The sequence below is a fragment of the Citrus sinensis genome, chromosome 4, assembly GCF_022201045.2.
Source record: "Citrus sinensis cultivar Valencia sweet orange chromosome 4, DVS_A1.0, whole genome shotgun sequence".
NCBI classification, from domain to species: domain Eukaryota; kingdom Viridiplantae; phylum Streptophyta; class Magnoliopsida; order Sapindales; family Rutaceae; genus Citrus; species Citrus sinensis.
The window spans coordinates 23,633,780-23,648,201 of NC_068559.1; the positions used below are offsets into that span (position 1 = coordinate 23,633,780).

At 32.8% G+C, this 14,422-nt stretch overlaps 1 protein-coding gene across 1 annotated transcript; it reads left to right on the forward strand.

Annotated features, from left to right (window-relative positions):
• Positions 1-10,675: 10,675 nt before the first annotated feature.
• On the forward strand, positions 10,676-13,221 carry LOC102620475 (transcription factor TCP12). The gene has a single exon (XM_006484509.3). It carries the CDS (start codon positions 11,258-11,260, stop codon positions 12,665-12,667), a length of 1,410 nt encoding a protein of 469 aa, XP_006484572.1. The 5' UTR covers positions 10,676-11,257; the 3' UTR covers positions 12,668-13,221.
• Positions 13,222-14,422: the final 1,201 nt, after the last annotated feature.

Here is a 14,422-nt window from a genome sequence, read left to right on the forward strand (position 1 = left end):
CAAAATCTCAAATTTAGTGAAACGGTTTGAATTGAGTTGAAGATTAAGAACATATTTAACACAATGAAAGCACATAAAAATTAGTGGCCATTTTTAAGTTTTTTTTTCTCAATCATATAAAAGACATTGTGTTAATTATAGTTTGTTACTTATGGCAATTATTCAGTAGCTACTTCAAACAATATCATCGTTGACTTCATTAAAAAAAAAAAGAAGAATTTTGCATATTTTGTAGTGTTATTTAGTTGTGTAAAAAATTTATTTTAAAATAATTTGTGTTTTTTAATTGAAAATTCTAGTTTGCCCTCAATAAATTATTAACAAAAACTATTAAACTAATGGTAAATTAATGAAATAATATTTAGAGTTATTATTTAAAAAGTAGGGATGAAATGGATTATTGTATTAAATCTAGGATTGAAGAGGACTCTTTTCTTTTTAAAAATTTTGGAGGGTGTATTTCACATATGGGGTGCTTTTACACAAAATATGAGGGAAAATATCTATATCCTCACTACAAGAGTTCTTATTATTTACGACATCACATATACAACATTCTTTGAAGAAATGTTGTAACAAGTAATATTGACAGGTTTTATTTAAAAAAAGCTGTGAAAAAATCTTAAGTTTTGATTGACTGTGGCGTTAAAGTTAGAAACGCATTTAAAAAATTAAACAAAGCTGAGACAAAAGAAGTTATTTATTACTATCCGGCCCACACTAAACTCCATGCACCCTCCATTACTCCATTCTATATATTTTGCTTATTGCGAAACCCACGCCAAAAGCTTTTTTTTTTAATCATTTTTTTAACTCAAACAAAAAAACCCAACTCACCACGCTAAGAGCTCACCCAAATCCAGAATGAGCACTCATTTTTTCATTCAGTCTCATTTTTGATTCAATTTAATTCGTTTTTCAATTTCATAAAAACACACGGTACTAAAATCCACTTCGTTATTATTTGAAATTCCTTGTAAGTCTTCTCTCATTATCTTAGTTGCATATGTTAATTTCTTAATCTTTTAAGATTTTTTCCTCAATTTCTTAAGATTTCAATTTATTTCAGCTTGGGCTTTGATTTTACCGAGACAAAAATTGTCTTCAGCTTCCTATTATGGTAATTTCTTAATCTCTATCTTCATATTTCAATTTATTTGATTTCAACAAGATTGTTCTAGTTGTTTAATTGTTTTAATTTGGTTAAATTACTATGTTTTTTTTTGAGATATTTGATTAAATCGACTATGTTGAGATTTGAAATTTTTGATATGACACTTTAATTGTTCTTTTTAAAGTGTGCCGTGTCCTTGGTGAATTTGAGCTTAAGAAAAAACTTATAATATTGAATGTTGTTGAATCAAATTCCTCTGCAAACTTTTATTTTATATATATATTCTTCAGGCTATGATATATATGTTGCAGGATCATGAGTTTCACCAGCAACCACTCTGCTGTTCTTCTTCATATATAGCTCTTTATCTACACTTCTGTTGCTTTTTTCACCTTCAGCTTCTTGTTTGCTGAAGTTTGCACAATGAATTATGAATATGATTGCTAAAATATCTTTTAATGAGGCCTATAAATGTTGTTGTAGTAACTAATCTAATGCCACCATTTATTTTTAATACGACTAACTAATGGGTCATTTGATTGTTTATGTTGGGGTCTTGGCTGGTCTTGGCTTTCGGTACATCAAGCTAAGAAGTTTGTAGTTATTGCTACATATAAAATTGAAGAGAGAAGTAGAATCAATAAATGTGTATACATTGAAACCCCATACCATACTATGTCTTCTGAAAAAATAAGCATATCAATCGCACTATCTTTACAGTACATAGCTACTTGTGTAACATGTTTGACAATCTGCACCAAAACTACACCTTCAATACAAAAAGAGAATACATGGAAGCTAATATTCAGCTTTAGATTGAGACACTGTTAGGAATTCCCTTTCCGGTTAGCCCACCTTCTCTAGAGCGTTTTGAGGTGTTAGTCATGCTGAGGGCCGGTTTTACATAATTTTTTTTATTGTTCTTTATAGCCTAGTTCTTATTATTTTTATAATTGTCAAATGCAGATTAACTATAGACATTAGCGAAAAAATGTTCTTCATGGATAAATCGTGGTTGTCTCTTTCAAGGTTTTTCCATAACCTTTTTCTAAATTTAATTAAATCTGTCAGTTAATTTTCTTGGGATAAAATATGATATTTGTTAGTTAATTTTACTAAATTTAATTAAATTTATTAGTTAATTTCTTGGGATAAAATATGATATTTGTTTGTAGATTTGCTGAGGAGTATAGAAATTGGGCTAAAAAATTTGTCAACAAGGCTAAAGAAAGTGTTGGGAATGTTGATTATATCATATGTTCTTGTGAAAAATGTTGAAACCTTCGTTATCAGTGTGTTGATATAGTTTATGAGCACTTAGTTATAACAAGAATGAATCCTGCATATGATACTTGGGTTTTTCATGGAGAAAATCCCAATATGCATGTACACAATGAAGATGCTCAAGTGTTAGATACATATAGAATGTATAGAGATGTCTATGATCAGGTTAGTGATACTGAAGGAGAATCTCCTGAAAAAATGGAAGAAGTAATTTTGCAAGAATTGGAAAATGTTGAATCTCCATTATATCCAGGGTGTACAGAATATACAAGGTTATCAGCAACTGTACTTTTGTACAAACATAAATCTGTGCATGGTTTATCGGATAAAAGTTTTAGTGATTTACTTCAAATCCTTAGAGGTATGCTACCTGCAAATAATACACTACCTGACTCTATCTACTCAACCAAAAAGTTGTTAAAGGCTTTTGACCTTGGGTATGAGAAAATAGATGCATGCAAAAATGATTGTTGCTTATTTAGAAAAGAGAATGAGCATCTGGACAACTGTCCAAAATGTGGTTCCTCAAGATGGAAAATTAATCAGCGGACTAAAAAAATTAAAAAGGGAGTTCCTGTGAAAGTTTTACGATACTTTCCAATTATACCAAGGTTTAGAAGAATGTTTAAATCACTTGAAATGGCTGAGCAATTAACCTGGTATACTAGTCATAAAAGTCCAGATGGAAAAATAAGGCATCCTGTTGATTCACCAGCATGGAGTACAATTGACAGAAAATGGCCAGAATTTGCTTTAGATGCATGAAACCTTAGACTCGGACTTGCAGCTGATGGGTTTAATCCTTTCCGTAACCTTAGCTCGAAATATAGTTGTTGGCCAGTAATTTTGGTGAATTATAATCTTCCCCCATGGCTTTGTATGTCGCAAGAGAACTTAATGTTGACTTTGTTAATTCCTGGACCTAAACAACCAGAGAATGATATAGATATATTTTTAGAGCCACTTATTGAGGACTTGAATGAGTTATGGAGGAATGGTGTAAATGAATATGATGCATGCTCTAAGTCCATGTTTAATCTAAAAGCTATTTTAATGTGAACAATAAATGATTTTCCAGCATATAGAAACCTAGCTGGATGTACCACAAAAGGGAAAGTAGCATGTCCTATATGTGGCTATGATACATGGGCGAAATGGCTGGTACATAGTAAAAAGTTTGCTTCCATGGGACATAGAAGGTTTCTCAATCCTAAGCATGAATTTCGATTAAAAAAGAAGTGGTTTGATGGAAATGAAGAAATTAGAGAAAAGCCTAAACAGCTCACTTGTCAAGACATTTTAAATGAAGTAAAAGATTTTGTAAATGATTGGGGGAAAATGAAAAAAAGGAAAGGAAGAGAAGGTCAAAGGTAGTGCAAATGTGGAAAAAGAAGTCGATATTTTTTTACTTGCCATATTGGGAGGTTTGTTATTTTTAAATAATATTTTATTTTCATTTTATTGATTAATAAAAATTTAGATAATGAACAAATAGGCATATAATGTGGTCATCTTCATTATTTTCAAAATTCTCCATGGATTCAGAAAAAAATTAATGAATATCAGAGAACACAAGTGAGTGAAGATGCCTCAACAATTCACGGTGATGCTCTGACCCATGTGCTAGGAAAAGAACGTAATGGGCGTGTACGAGGAGCTAGATCTGGAGTTACAACAACGTTGATGAATTTAGAAGCACTTAGCAAGTCTCATACTGCACAAATTAAAATGGAACTAAAAGATCTCAAAACACTATTCGAGGAACTCAAGGCTGCATTCATTAAGAACACTAGCAAACAAGCGGTAATAAATATGATTAAGAAAAAATATGTTCAATATAGTTAGAAGCAACACTTGATTAATAATAATTTTTTCATATATTTTTAGGATCGAATTGACATAGATAGCATGATGAAAAATTCTCGAGACATTCGACTAGTAAGTTAATATTTTACTATTAGCTTTGAATTATGTAATACGTAAACCAAATATTTTCCTTACGTGAATTGTTCTTTCTTTATGATATTTTCAGGATCATAATGAGACAAGCCACAAAAGGAAATGTTCGGAAGACACTTCACATGCGAAAGTAAGTGATGATTTTTATGAGTTTTATAAATGCTATGCATCATTTATTGTTGATCCTCAAAACTATGTTTAACACTAAAATGAATAGATTTTTGAGTTGCTGCTGATAAAGAACCATTCTCTTTATGAAAAAAATGATTAGAATTTTGAGCTTGGAAAAACCGTTTGAATTTATTCATATTATTTGTTTGCCTCTAATCAGATTTTTTATTTGTTATTATAGAAAGCTAAAACATGTGGAAGCACTTTCACAAATATTGAAAATGCTCATTGTAGATTACTAGATTGGATGGGAACATGAAAAGTTGTAGGGGAAGGAACAATTGCATCAAGAGATCCACTTGCCAAAGTACATCATATATGTCTCGGACCAGATTGCTGGAAAGTTTGGGTGACAATTGCACTGGTTGAAGATACTCACTTATATCGTGCTACATCTGAGTTTCATGTTCTTAGTGATGCAATTGGAAGCACAATTGCTTGGCCAAAAAACTACATCTTGTTGGAGTAGGCTTATAGTTTCTAATTTTGTTCATACATATACTTGAATCTTACAAGTCAGGGGAAAAAAAAACATTAACTTGGGCAAGAGTTTTAGTTTACACTTTGAGTATTATATTTAGTGTAGAGATTTAACAATCTTTAACTAAATTTTTGTTGTATGAATGCCAAGTTCAAATGATTTTATGGAGATTATTTTCAATTGATTGAACTGTTATCAATTTTACTGGTAGCAGATTTCCATATTTATTTTCTAATTTTTGCAGCAATTTACTCTTATAGCAAATGGCCTAGAAAAGTGCATTTTAATAATGCCGTTATTATTATTTTATGCAGCGTTTCTTACTGCAGTTGAAAAATGATACAAAAGTTTAATATTATTTACTGCATCCTTCATTAGGACATTTTTATAAATGCTGTAATTGTGTTTTTACATCATTTTTGAATGGTTGTAAAAGATAATATTTCTTGTAGTGGGCCTTACTGATAATTAGTCGGATATGAAGACTAAACTGTTTTATTAAAGCTCACTGCTGAAATATCTAACTCATTTTAAGTCGTGTTTTTGCGCAATTCGGGTAATCGGTACATGTGATGAAATATCGACTCTCACTTAAAAAAGGAAGAGTCCATAAGAGCTTGAATAACCTCTACCACACGTGAAACAACCATGGTTCTACTCAACCAACTAAGCCATTAAAATAAATCTGGGGTGTACTAAGTTAGTTGTCACATTTTGAGGACAAAATACCAAAAATGGATACAAACACAAAACTTCCTCCCTAGCAACTGGGGCCAGAATCCTTGAATAGTACAAGCGAATCTAGAGAAGAAAAAGTAAAACGAAATTTGAGGGAGATCAGACAAACGACATCATGACAAGTGCACTTGAGTTATAATTTTAAACCAGAGACCATAGATGAATGGAGTCAGAACTCTGAAAGAATCTTTACAAGTGTAGAGAAAAAGAAAAGGTCATTGAGCAAGAACTTGGAAAATTGAACTAAAAATTTCTCTAAAACCTATAATCCAAACCCATAGAACACAAGTGGTTTCTCCTACTAAATCCTTAGCATTTTCTACATTTGTGTTAAAGCGTCGTTGTTCTACATTTTTCCATTTATATCTGTTTGTTCTTTGCTGTGAAAAATATTACTTGTTACTGTGCTAACTGTGGCTTGTCCTAATTTCTATATACATTTTGGTACAAATCCTGCCAAAAAATCAAACTCATTATGAAAAGAAAACAAAGCTGCACCTACGCCTGCACTCCGTTGCATGCAGAACTGCACACACACACACACATTATATATATATATATAGAGAGAGAATCTTTTTTTTTAGTACGGGTGCTTTCATTTTTTTTTTTTCATTTGGATATGTTGTTAAATCGTACGGTTTAATAGAGTTAATGCAGACATGTTATTAAACTACAAAATTTATAGTGCATTAAAAAATAATTTTATTTAAACCGCACAATTTAAAAATATGTTCGCATTAAAAATTAATTTTCTTAAACCCTACGGTTTAAAAACTTATGCGCATGAAAAAAAAATAAAGATCGAGAAAGACTATACATACATAGAGAGAGAGAGACAAACACATGCATCACGAGGTCTGTGTGTATTTGTGAAATAGCTAGGGCCAACTCTAGCTACAACAACCTGCTACTTATTCTATCTTTTCTCTTTCTGTTTTCCAAAAAGTGTTCTACCAATTACCATGCTGTTTAATTACTAGTAAATTAAAATGTCAGCACTGGATCATACGACTCATTATATTTTAGACAACTAAAATTCATACACAACACAAGTTGATGCAATAACTTAACAAAATTTAAAACCAAACTTAAAAGAAATGACTTTTGGAATTAACTAATTATATTTTAGACAACTAATATATATACACAACACAAGTTGATGCAATAACTTAACAAAATTTAAAACCAAATTTAAAAGAAATGACTTTTGGAATTGAGTACTTGTACTTGACAGCACGAAATTTTTTATAACCAAGTTGTATCGGTCGAGCTAGAGGGAAGAGATAATCTTTAAGAGCTAAATAGGTGTCTCTTGTGTAGCTTGAAGTATCCTCTACGAAAGAATCTTAGGCGCACCTTCTTCTTTAGTTGTTTATAAATCAATCTATCTTAATTAACAATATGCATATTTTCTATCGTAATTGTGTTTAGTAAAATGCAAGAGCGGCATATGTTGTGGCTCCGAGTTGAAAAATTTTTCAGAAAAAGACTAGGGTTATATAACTGAAATTTAACTCATTCAAATGAATATTTTACATTACAGACCACTCAGTTTATTGAAGTTTTATGATTTCTTCAAGTCTGTGGTTTCTTCATTTTAATCCCCATTGAACCGAAATCCTAATTCTTCGACCTATGATTAAATATCGGAATTTCTGTTTATTTAAAAATAAAAATGAGTTTGATATGTAAGCATGAGTGAGCATTTCGTCATTCCATTATGTGGAAGTAGATACATAGCATAGCACTGCCACTGAGTTAGTTTCCCCCCCCCCCCCCCTTTTTGGGGATAAGCACCGAGTAATTGGAAATAGGATCTTATTAAATATTATATGCACTAATTAATCCATCTTATAAATAAAATTAATTGTTGTTCAAGGGTATTGTTAAGTTACACCATCTATATAATTTACATCAACTCAAAATTAATGTTTTATATAATTTAATTGTTAGTTATCAAATAATTAAGAAATCATAAGAGATTAATTTTAAATTAACTGTAGGTTACAAATATTGTAAGTTTGTAACTTCCCAGCTGCCCTTGTTCAGTTAGCATCACCCACTATGTCCATGAATGGCCGAATGAAAGAAAGAGATAAAATTTATGAGATTAAACCACGATAAGATGATAAATGAATATACTACCTTATTTTGAAAAGGGTAAAAGCTTGTTTAGTCCCTATATTATGAGGTTAGTGTCCATTTAGTCCCTGTATTTTTAAAAACACCTCAAAACGTCCCTGCTACTAAATATTGACACTTATGCCATTATTTTTTTTATTTTTAACTTGCTTTTACAATATTACATTTTTACAATAATGTTTCTTTTGTGGATATTAATAAAAAATTAAATTATCAAATTAAACTCAAAAATAAAATAAAAACAAAAAATGTATATATTAATTTTTGTGAAAGCTCACGTATGTCTAAAAAATTAATATCGTAAAAAATTACATTATCAATTTTTTTAGAAAAATTAATATTTTAACTCAAGAGTGTGTTCCACAAAAATTAATATATATTTATTTTATTTTATTTTATTTTTTGGTGTTAAACTGGTAATTTATTTTTTTCTTTTTAATAATGTCTAAAAAAATTATTATAATAGGGTTATTTTTTTCTTTTTAATAATGTCTAAAAAATTATTATAATAGGGCAATATTATAAAAATAAGTTAAAAGGAACAAAAGATAATGGCAAAAGTGTCAATAATTTAATAATAGGGATGGTTTGAGGTATTTTTAAAAATATAAAGATTAAATGGACACTAACTTCAAAATATAGAGACTAAACAAACTTTTACCCTTTTGAAAAACTACAAAGCTAGAGCTTTTCTTCCAATACAAAATTATTTAAGCGGTACACATCATTCCCATTTTATGCTGATTCACTAATTAGTGCGGCACTTTTAGGAAACAGTGTTGTGGGGCACAAAACGCAATACCAAAATAGTTTCCACAAAAGTCATGAGTATTCAACCTGAGCAACCAGAAGATGTTGACGTCCTTGGTGAGTTTGGATGCACACTGCTCATTTTAGGGCTTCTTCATCAAATCTAATGCACAATATTTGATCATGCCCTATGAACGAATATATCTAACGCTATTTGGTGGGTACTAATGAGAAAGAGATCGTCTTATAAAAGATTAAACAAGGGACCGACTATGCACGGATGAAATTTTATGCAGCACAAGTCCATAAACCGCTGTTGCACTTTATGCTTTAACCAAAAAAAGAAAAAAAATTAAAGTTCAAATTATTCTAGCTTGCTCAATTAATGAGTTCGATTTTTCTTTCATTTTCTTCCTCCTTTGCTTTTTGGGCAGGTTAGATAGACCAGCTCAGTACTCAAAAAATCAAACATCGAAAACTGACATTACAAAGATATATTGCAAAAGAGAAGATCTTTAAGAAAGACGTTCCTAGATTCTAGGGGATGGCTTTACATACAGTGGATCCTAGTTCATTCAAGTTTATTTTATATTTGTATTACTGTTATCTTTCCATGCACGCACAATGCATTCTTTCTCCATGCATCTGTAAATTCTCAAAAAAAGATAGTTTGAAATCTAAGAAGCTTAATGTGGAGAGTGAGCTAATAACATCCAAATTATTCATACTTGGTATTCAAAATCAAAGAAAGAGAGAGAGAGATACAGACAGCAGATAATTTTAGCTATACACATATAGATATAGTTAATATGTGGTTGCAGCTTGTACTCTCTTGTGATGGTCTATAAAAAAAAAAATAATCATGACCCTATGGTAGGATTCTTAGAAAACCTAGCTAGCATTTCTGTTTCAACTTTAATTCAACTTTCTCGAGCATTATTGGTGTGAAGTGGTCCTTCCACTAATACTGGTGACAGCATTAGTAATTTACTGTGAAATTCTGTACAAGGGCATAATTATTTTGTGCAAAATTATTTTGCGTTATTCTTTTTAATTTTATTTAACGGACATTAATCCCAAGTGATATGATAGTTGATTTAATAAATTGAGGGACGTGGCTGTTACAAATTAGCAGACACATCATTTTGAATCCAAATATAGGAACATTACTTGAACCCCTATAGCACTACTATATCTGTTATTGGTTGTTGTACAATTAGGTAGGAATTACTAAACAATACTCACAAGCTACTTAGCAGTTGTTTTATATTTAAAGGGTATATAATTTAGTTATGAGAGACTTTAGTGTACTTCTGTTGTATCACACCACTTAATATATGTACGAAATGTATGCATGAATTAAATATAATTATTAATTATATAATAATTTTTTAAAATAAATACACACATGTTATACATATATTAAATGAGTGCCCTATGACATAGATATTCTAAAATCTCTACTTAGCTACACCTAGCGCTACTCCTTGAATGATCTTGAAAACTGTACATGGGTAGTTAAAAATACCAGCAGCTAAAATAGATCTAGGCATTTAGGTTTAATTTCTTTATGTGGTCCATACAAAATGGATAGCAAATCTGTTAAACTTGCAACCGGGAATTGTGATTTTATCATTGAAATGGGTTAGCTAATAAACATATGGACTTTGCGATCTCAGGTACAAAACTTGAAACGCTTAAGAAAAAAATCAGAATCTAACTTGAAAATTGATACAGGATTAAAAACCTAAGTTTGAAATATGTATGATGTGGATGGTATTGTAGCGAATCACTTTTTGAAACAACTCGTATTAATTTGCGGTATATAGCAACAATAAGGAAGAGCTAGGTCGGAAGAGCTACGATGAACTAAAGAAGGTGTCTGGTCTGAATAATATTCGAAGGGCAGTAGTCAAAAAATGAAAGGGACATGTGGGTTTGGTCGTCCAGTCAAAGAAACTTTTGCTTGATCTCCATGGGCGGTAAAAGCAGTAGAGAACCAATTCTGTACAATCTACAATGCCTCCTCTGTTGTATTCAGTTGCTATAATAATACTTAATAATTGTACCGTTCTGCCCTAGCTAGCTAGGTTTTTTTTTTCTAGAGATGGCCATGTCTATACTCTCGCTAGCAGCTTCTTGTAGCTCTCAAGACAAAGGGCTCTCTCTTTCTACTTGGTGAAAAAGAAAGAATAGCGAGTGACAAGTGTTGCTGTCAAGCAACTACCTGCACACCCCACGTGAATTGTCACAGTTGCAACTCAGGGGCTAGGGCTAACCCCTTCATTCGTTTCTATTACCCTCACTTTCACCATATCACAATCACACACCTCCTCTGTTTCCCACGACTTGTATAATTGTGTTGTGTTTTCCGTCCACTCACTCTCCCTGCTCCCCCTCATCACCATCCAAATTAGCTGCATCTTATTATTTGCACTTTTTTTTTTAATTTTAACCGGGAAAAAAACAAAAAAGAAAAAAAAATTATCAAGAAAAAGATTCATCTTCAATCATAAATACCCATTCCCAAGTTAGAAATTTCCTATTCTTTACAACCTATCCTTTCGCTAGCTCTCTCTTTCCAAGATTAGTAGTGTGTCTTTCTTTAGCTGCTAGCTATGTTTCCTTCAAGCAGCAACAACTGTGACCATCATCACTTTCCTTTTACCAATCAGTCAATTCTTGCAACTGAAAATGAAAACCCTAGCTCCTCACAGCATCATCACCAGCCATCACCATTCTTGGACTTCCCTGCTGATCAAGATCAACCCTTTCTTCCTAATCATGATAATGAGTTTTTTATGACTCACTTCTTTTCACAACACCAAATCTTGGGTTGCAGTTCTGACAATGTGGCAGCTGATGAGACTGAGATTAAAATGGCATCTCCAGTTGAGGCAACCAAAAAAACCACCACCAAGAAAAAGAAAAATGGTGGGGTTAATGGTGATGAAAAGGCACAGGCGGTTCAACGGAAGAGAACTGGGAAGAAGGACAGACACAGCAAGATCTACACAGCTCAAGGCCCGAGAGACCGGCGGATGAGGCTGTCCCTTCAAATTGCCCGCAAGTTCTTTGATCTTCAGGACACATTAGGCTTTGATAAAGCCAGTAAAACAATTGAGTGGCTGCTCTCCAAATCGAAGGCCGCAATCAAGGAACTCACAGAGAGTTTACCAAGTGTGAAGAACAGCTGCACCAGTGGTGCAAAGAGTCTCTCGTCTACTTCAGAGAGTGAAGTAGTGTCAGGAATCAAGAGAATTAAGGACACCGGAGACCAGAAGAGCGCTCTGGTAGTAGATGACTCTTTGGTGACGCTGAGCCGAGGAGCAATGAACAATAAATCACGTAAAGCAGTAATTAATCCTATTGTAAGGGAATCTAGGGACAAGGCGAGAGCAAGAGCAAGGGAAAGAACTTTAGAGAAAATGAAAATGAGAGGCCTTGAGAAATCAAGAAAGTGTTCTGAGGAAGCAAACCCTAATGATTTGGAACAGTTAAGGCCTTGTAGTCCTAGCCAAGAAAAGAATTCGTCTCTGAAGGTTGTGGCTGAAGCAGAAGAGGAAGAAGATCAGATGGATTCGGTGCGCATCATTGAGAAGTTTTTGGGCTTTCCAAGTTCACCAAGATCATCATCAATCTTCGATTACACACTCCACATTGGAGAATCAACTGCCGCAAGTTCCCAACAAAACAATCCTCCTTATAGTACTGATTATAATAGTTACTATGTGTTGACAAACATGAAGGGATCAACAAGTAATCTCTACGCAAAGATCCCCGGCGACATTTTCAATATCAACCCAGATACCTGCCAAGAAGAAAAATCTAGCTCAATTTACACGAGCACTACTAATTCCAATGAGCAAAACCCTAGTTCAGATTCCAGGATCCTCTCTAATTCCCAAGAACAAAACCCTACTTCAATTTTCATGACTACCTCAAACATTGATTCCCAGCCTCAATTCCTGGAAGATCAGTTCTCCTGCAACCCCATTGATGACAACAGATATTGCAGTTTATATTGAAGTCGATAAACGTTTTTCAAGTAAAAGGAATCGCAGACAATTACTTGGGTTATATTCCACTTTTAGTCTGTGAATTCTTCCAGCATGGTTGATTGAATATGGTAATTATTGTAACTTCTTTAAGTCTAGGATTTTTTTTTTTTTTTAAGATTGCTTGTTCGTGTTATCCATTGTCACGGGTCCTTTTTTACCAGATTATAAGACTAGTCATCATCGTGCCTGACATTATGAGGTAGCTCTGGTCATCAATTCATGGATTCAAGATTACATTAGCGAAGTAATAATATAAAATTACATAATGAAAATAGAACTTGAACTCAAGATTGCAGTATATGGTAATGTTGATGAAGAAATTTATTTGGTGCATTTCTTTCCTTTTTCACAAACACTATTCCTGGTATACTTCTGATCAGTTTCTTGCAGTGGCTCACATCAAGACTATTGTTAATCACTGGATTGGAATTTAAGAAAGCAAAGACCAAAACGCATGCGGACACACGCAACTTTCTTTTAGACGCACAATCACAAATTCATTTCTAAAAGAAGGCAATTTCATGTGGATCTACGACTGAGATAGAGAATTTTTAACTAGTCTCTTTATTTTGTCATGTGGCTTAAGAAAAGACATCTTTGCTAGGGGCTATGACATAGTTCCTGGATATGTCTAGGGGAAGAATCCCAGGGTGCCCAAAGAAAGAAAGAATGGAATAATGGAGTGATTTTCTTTTCGTTTCTACATATTTTCTTGTTCTCATGTAGATAATGCACAAGGCATGCTCTCATGTGCAAGAGCCTCAGATGGATTGAAACCCTGATTGCCTAGGATTTGCAAAATAAATTCAGCTATAGCTTGGGAATAAGAGCTAAATGAAAGAACTCCAGGTAGAATTACAATCATTGTCATATATTCTTGTTCCTGACAAATTCTATTTTCTTAACAGGGTAATAGAAATTCTATAACAGAAACTGAAGAGGTCAAGCATGCATGGTATATCAATTATTTGTAAAATCGGTGTTAAATTTTTTTGTTAGAATTTGGCAGCAAAGCTTTGCTGATTGAGAGGTCTGGCATGTGTGATCTTTCTACATTAACCAACGAACAACACTCATACATACACAGAAACACAAATACACATATACTTTGTCGAGTGATAGAATGGTTATGATTTTTCCTATTCGGCTGGCCAACTGAAAACTCCTCCACCGTGAATGGTATCACTATACTAGCTAGTACTCTACACCAGGTAACTAAGAAACTGCTCACCCATAATTTCTGAGAATTAAGGATTGTAAGAATATTTTTTGAATTGAACTGACCATGATTATTCCCTGCTTTAAATAGACGATCGGGTTTTGGCATTGAGTATAATTTATTGATCTAGAATGTCTCTTTTCTGAACACACACACACTCACATGTAGAAAGATCATCCTTTGTTGAAGAGCTTTCACACTAAGGATGAATCTAATGAAAAAATGCTCATATGCCACAATAACTTACACTGATACTAATTTTAAGTAAAAGTACAAGGACAATGTCTAATATATCCTAATTGTTTCAAAGGAAGACCAACTACCGAACTATGACAATCTCTAACATTCTACTTCCCTTTACATATTTCAAAAATCTCTTATGGCTGCTAAAGTGACTTGGTAAAGCTGCGGTAAAGAAGCACCGTTAGACGAAGAAGAATTATGGAACAATGAATATGTTTTCTGGAAACACAGTTTTCTAACATAAATACTAAGTTCGCTCT

Excerpts from the sequence above, each read along its gene's own strand:
- LOC102620475 (XM_006484509.3), top strand. The coding sequence starts at position 11,258 with ATGTTTCCTTCAAGCAGCAACAACTGTGACCATCATCACTTTCCTTTT.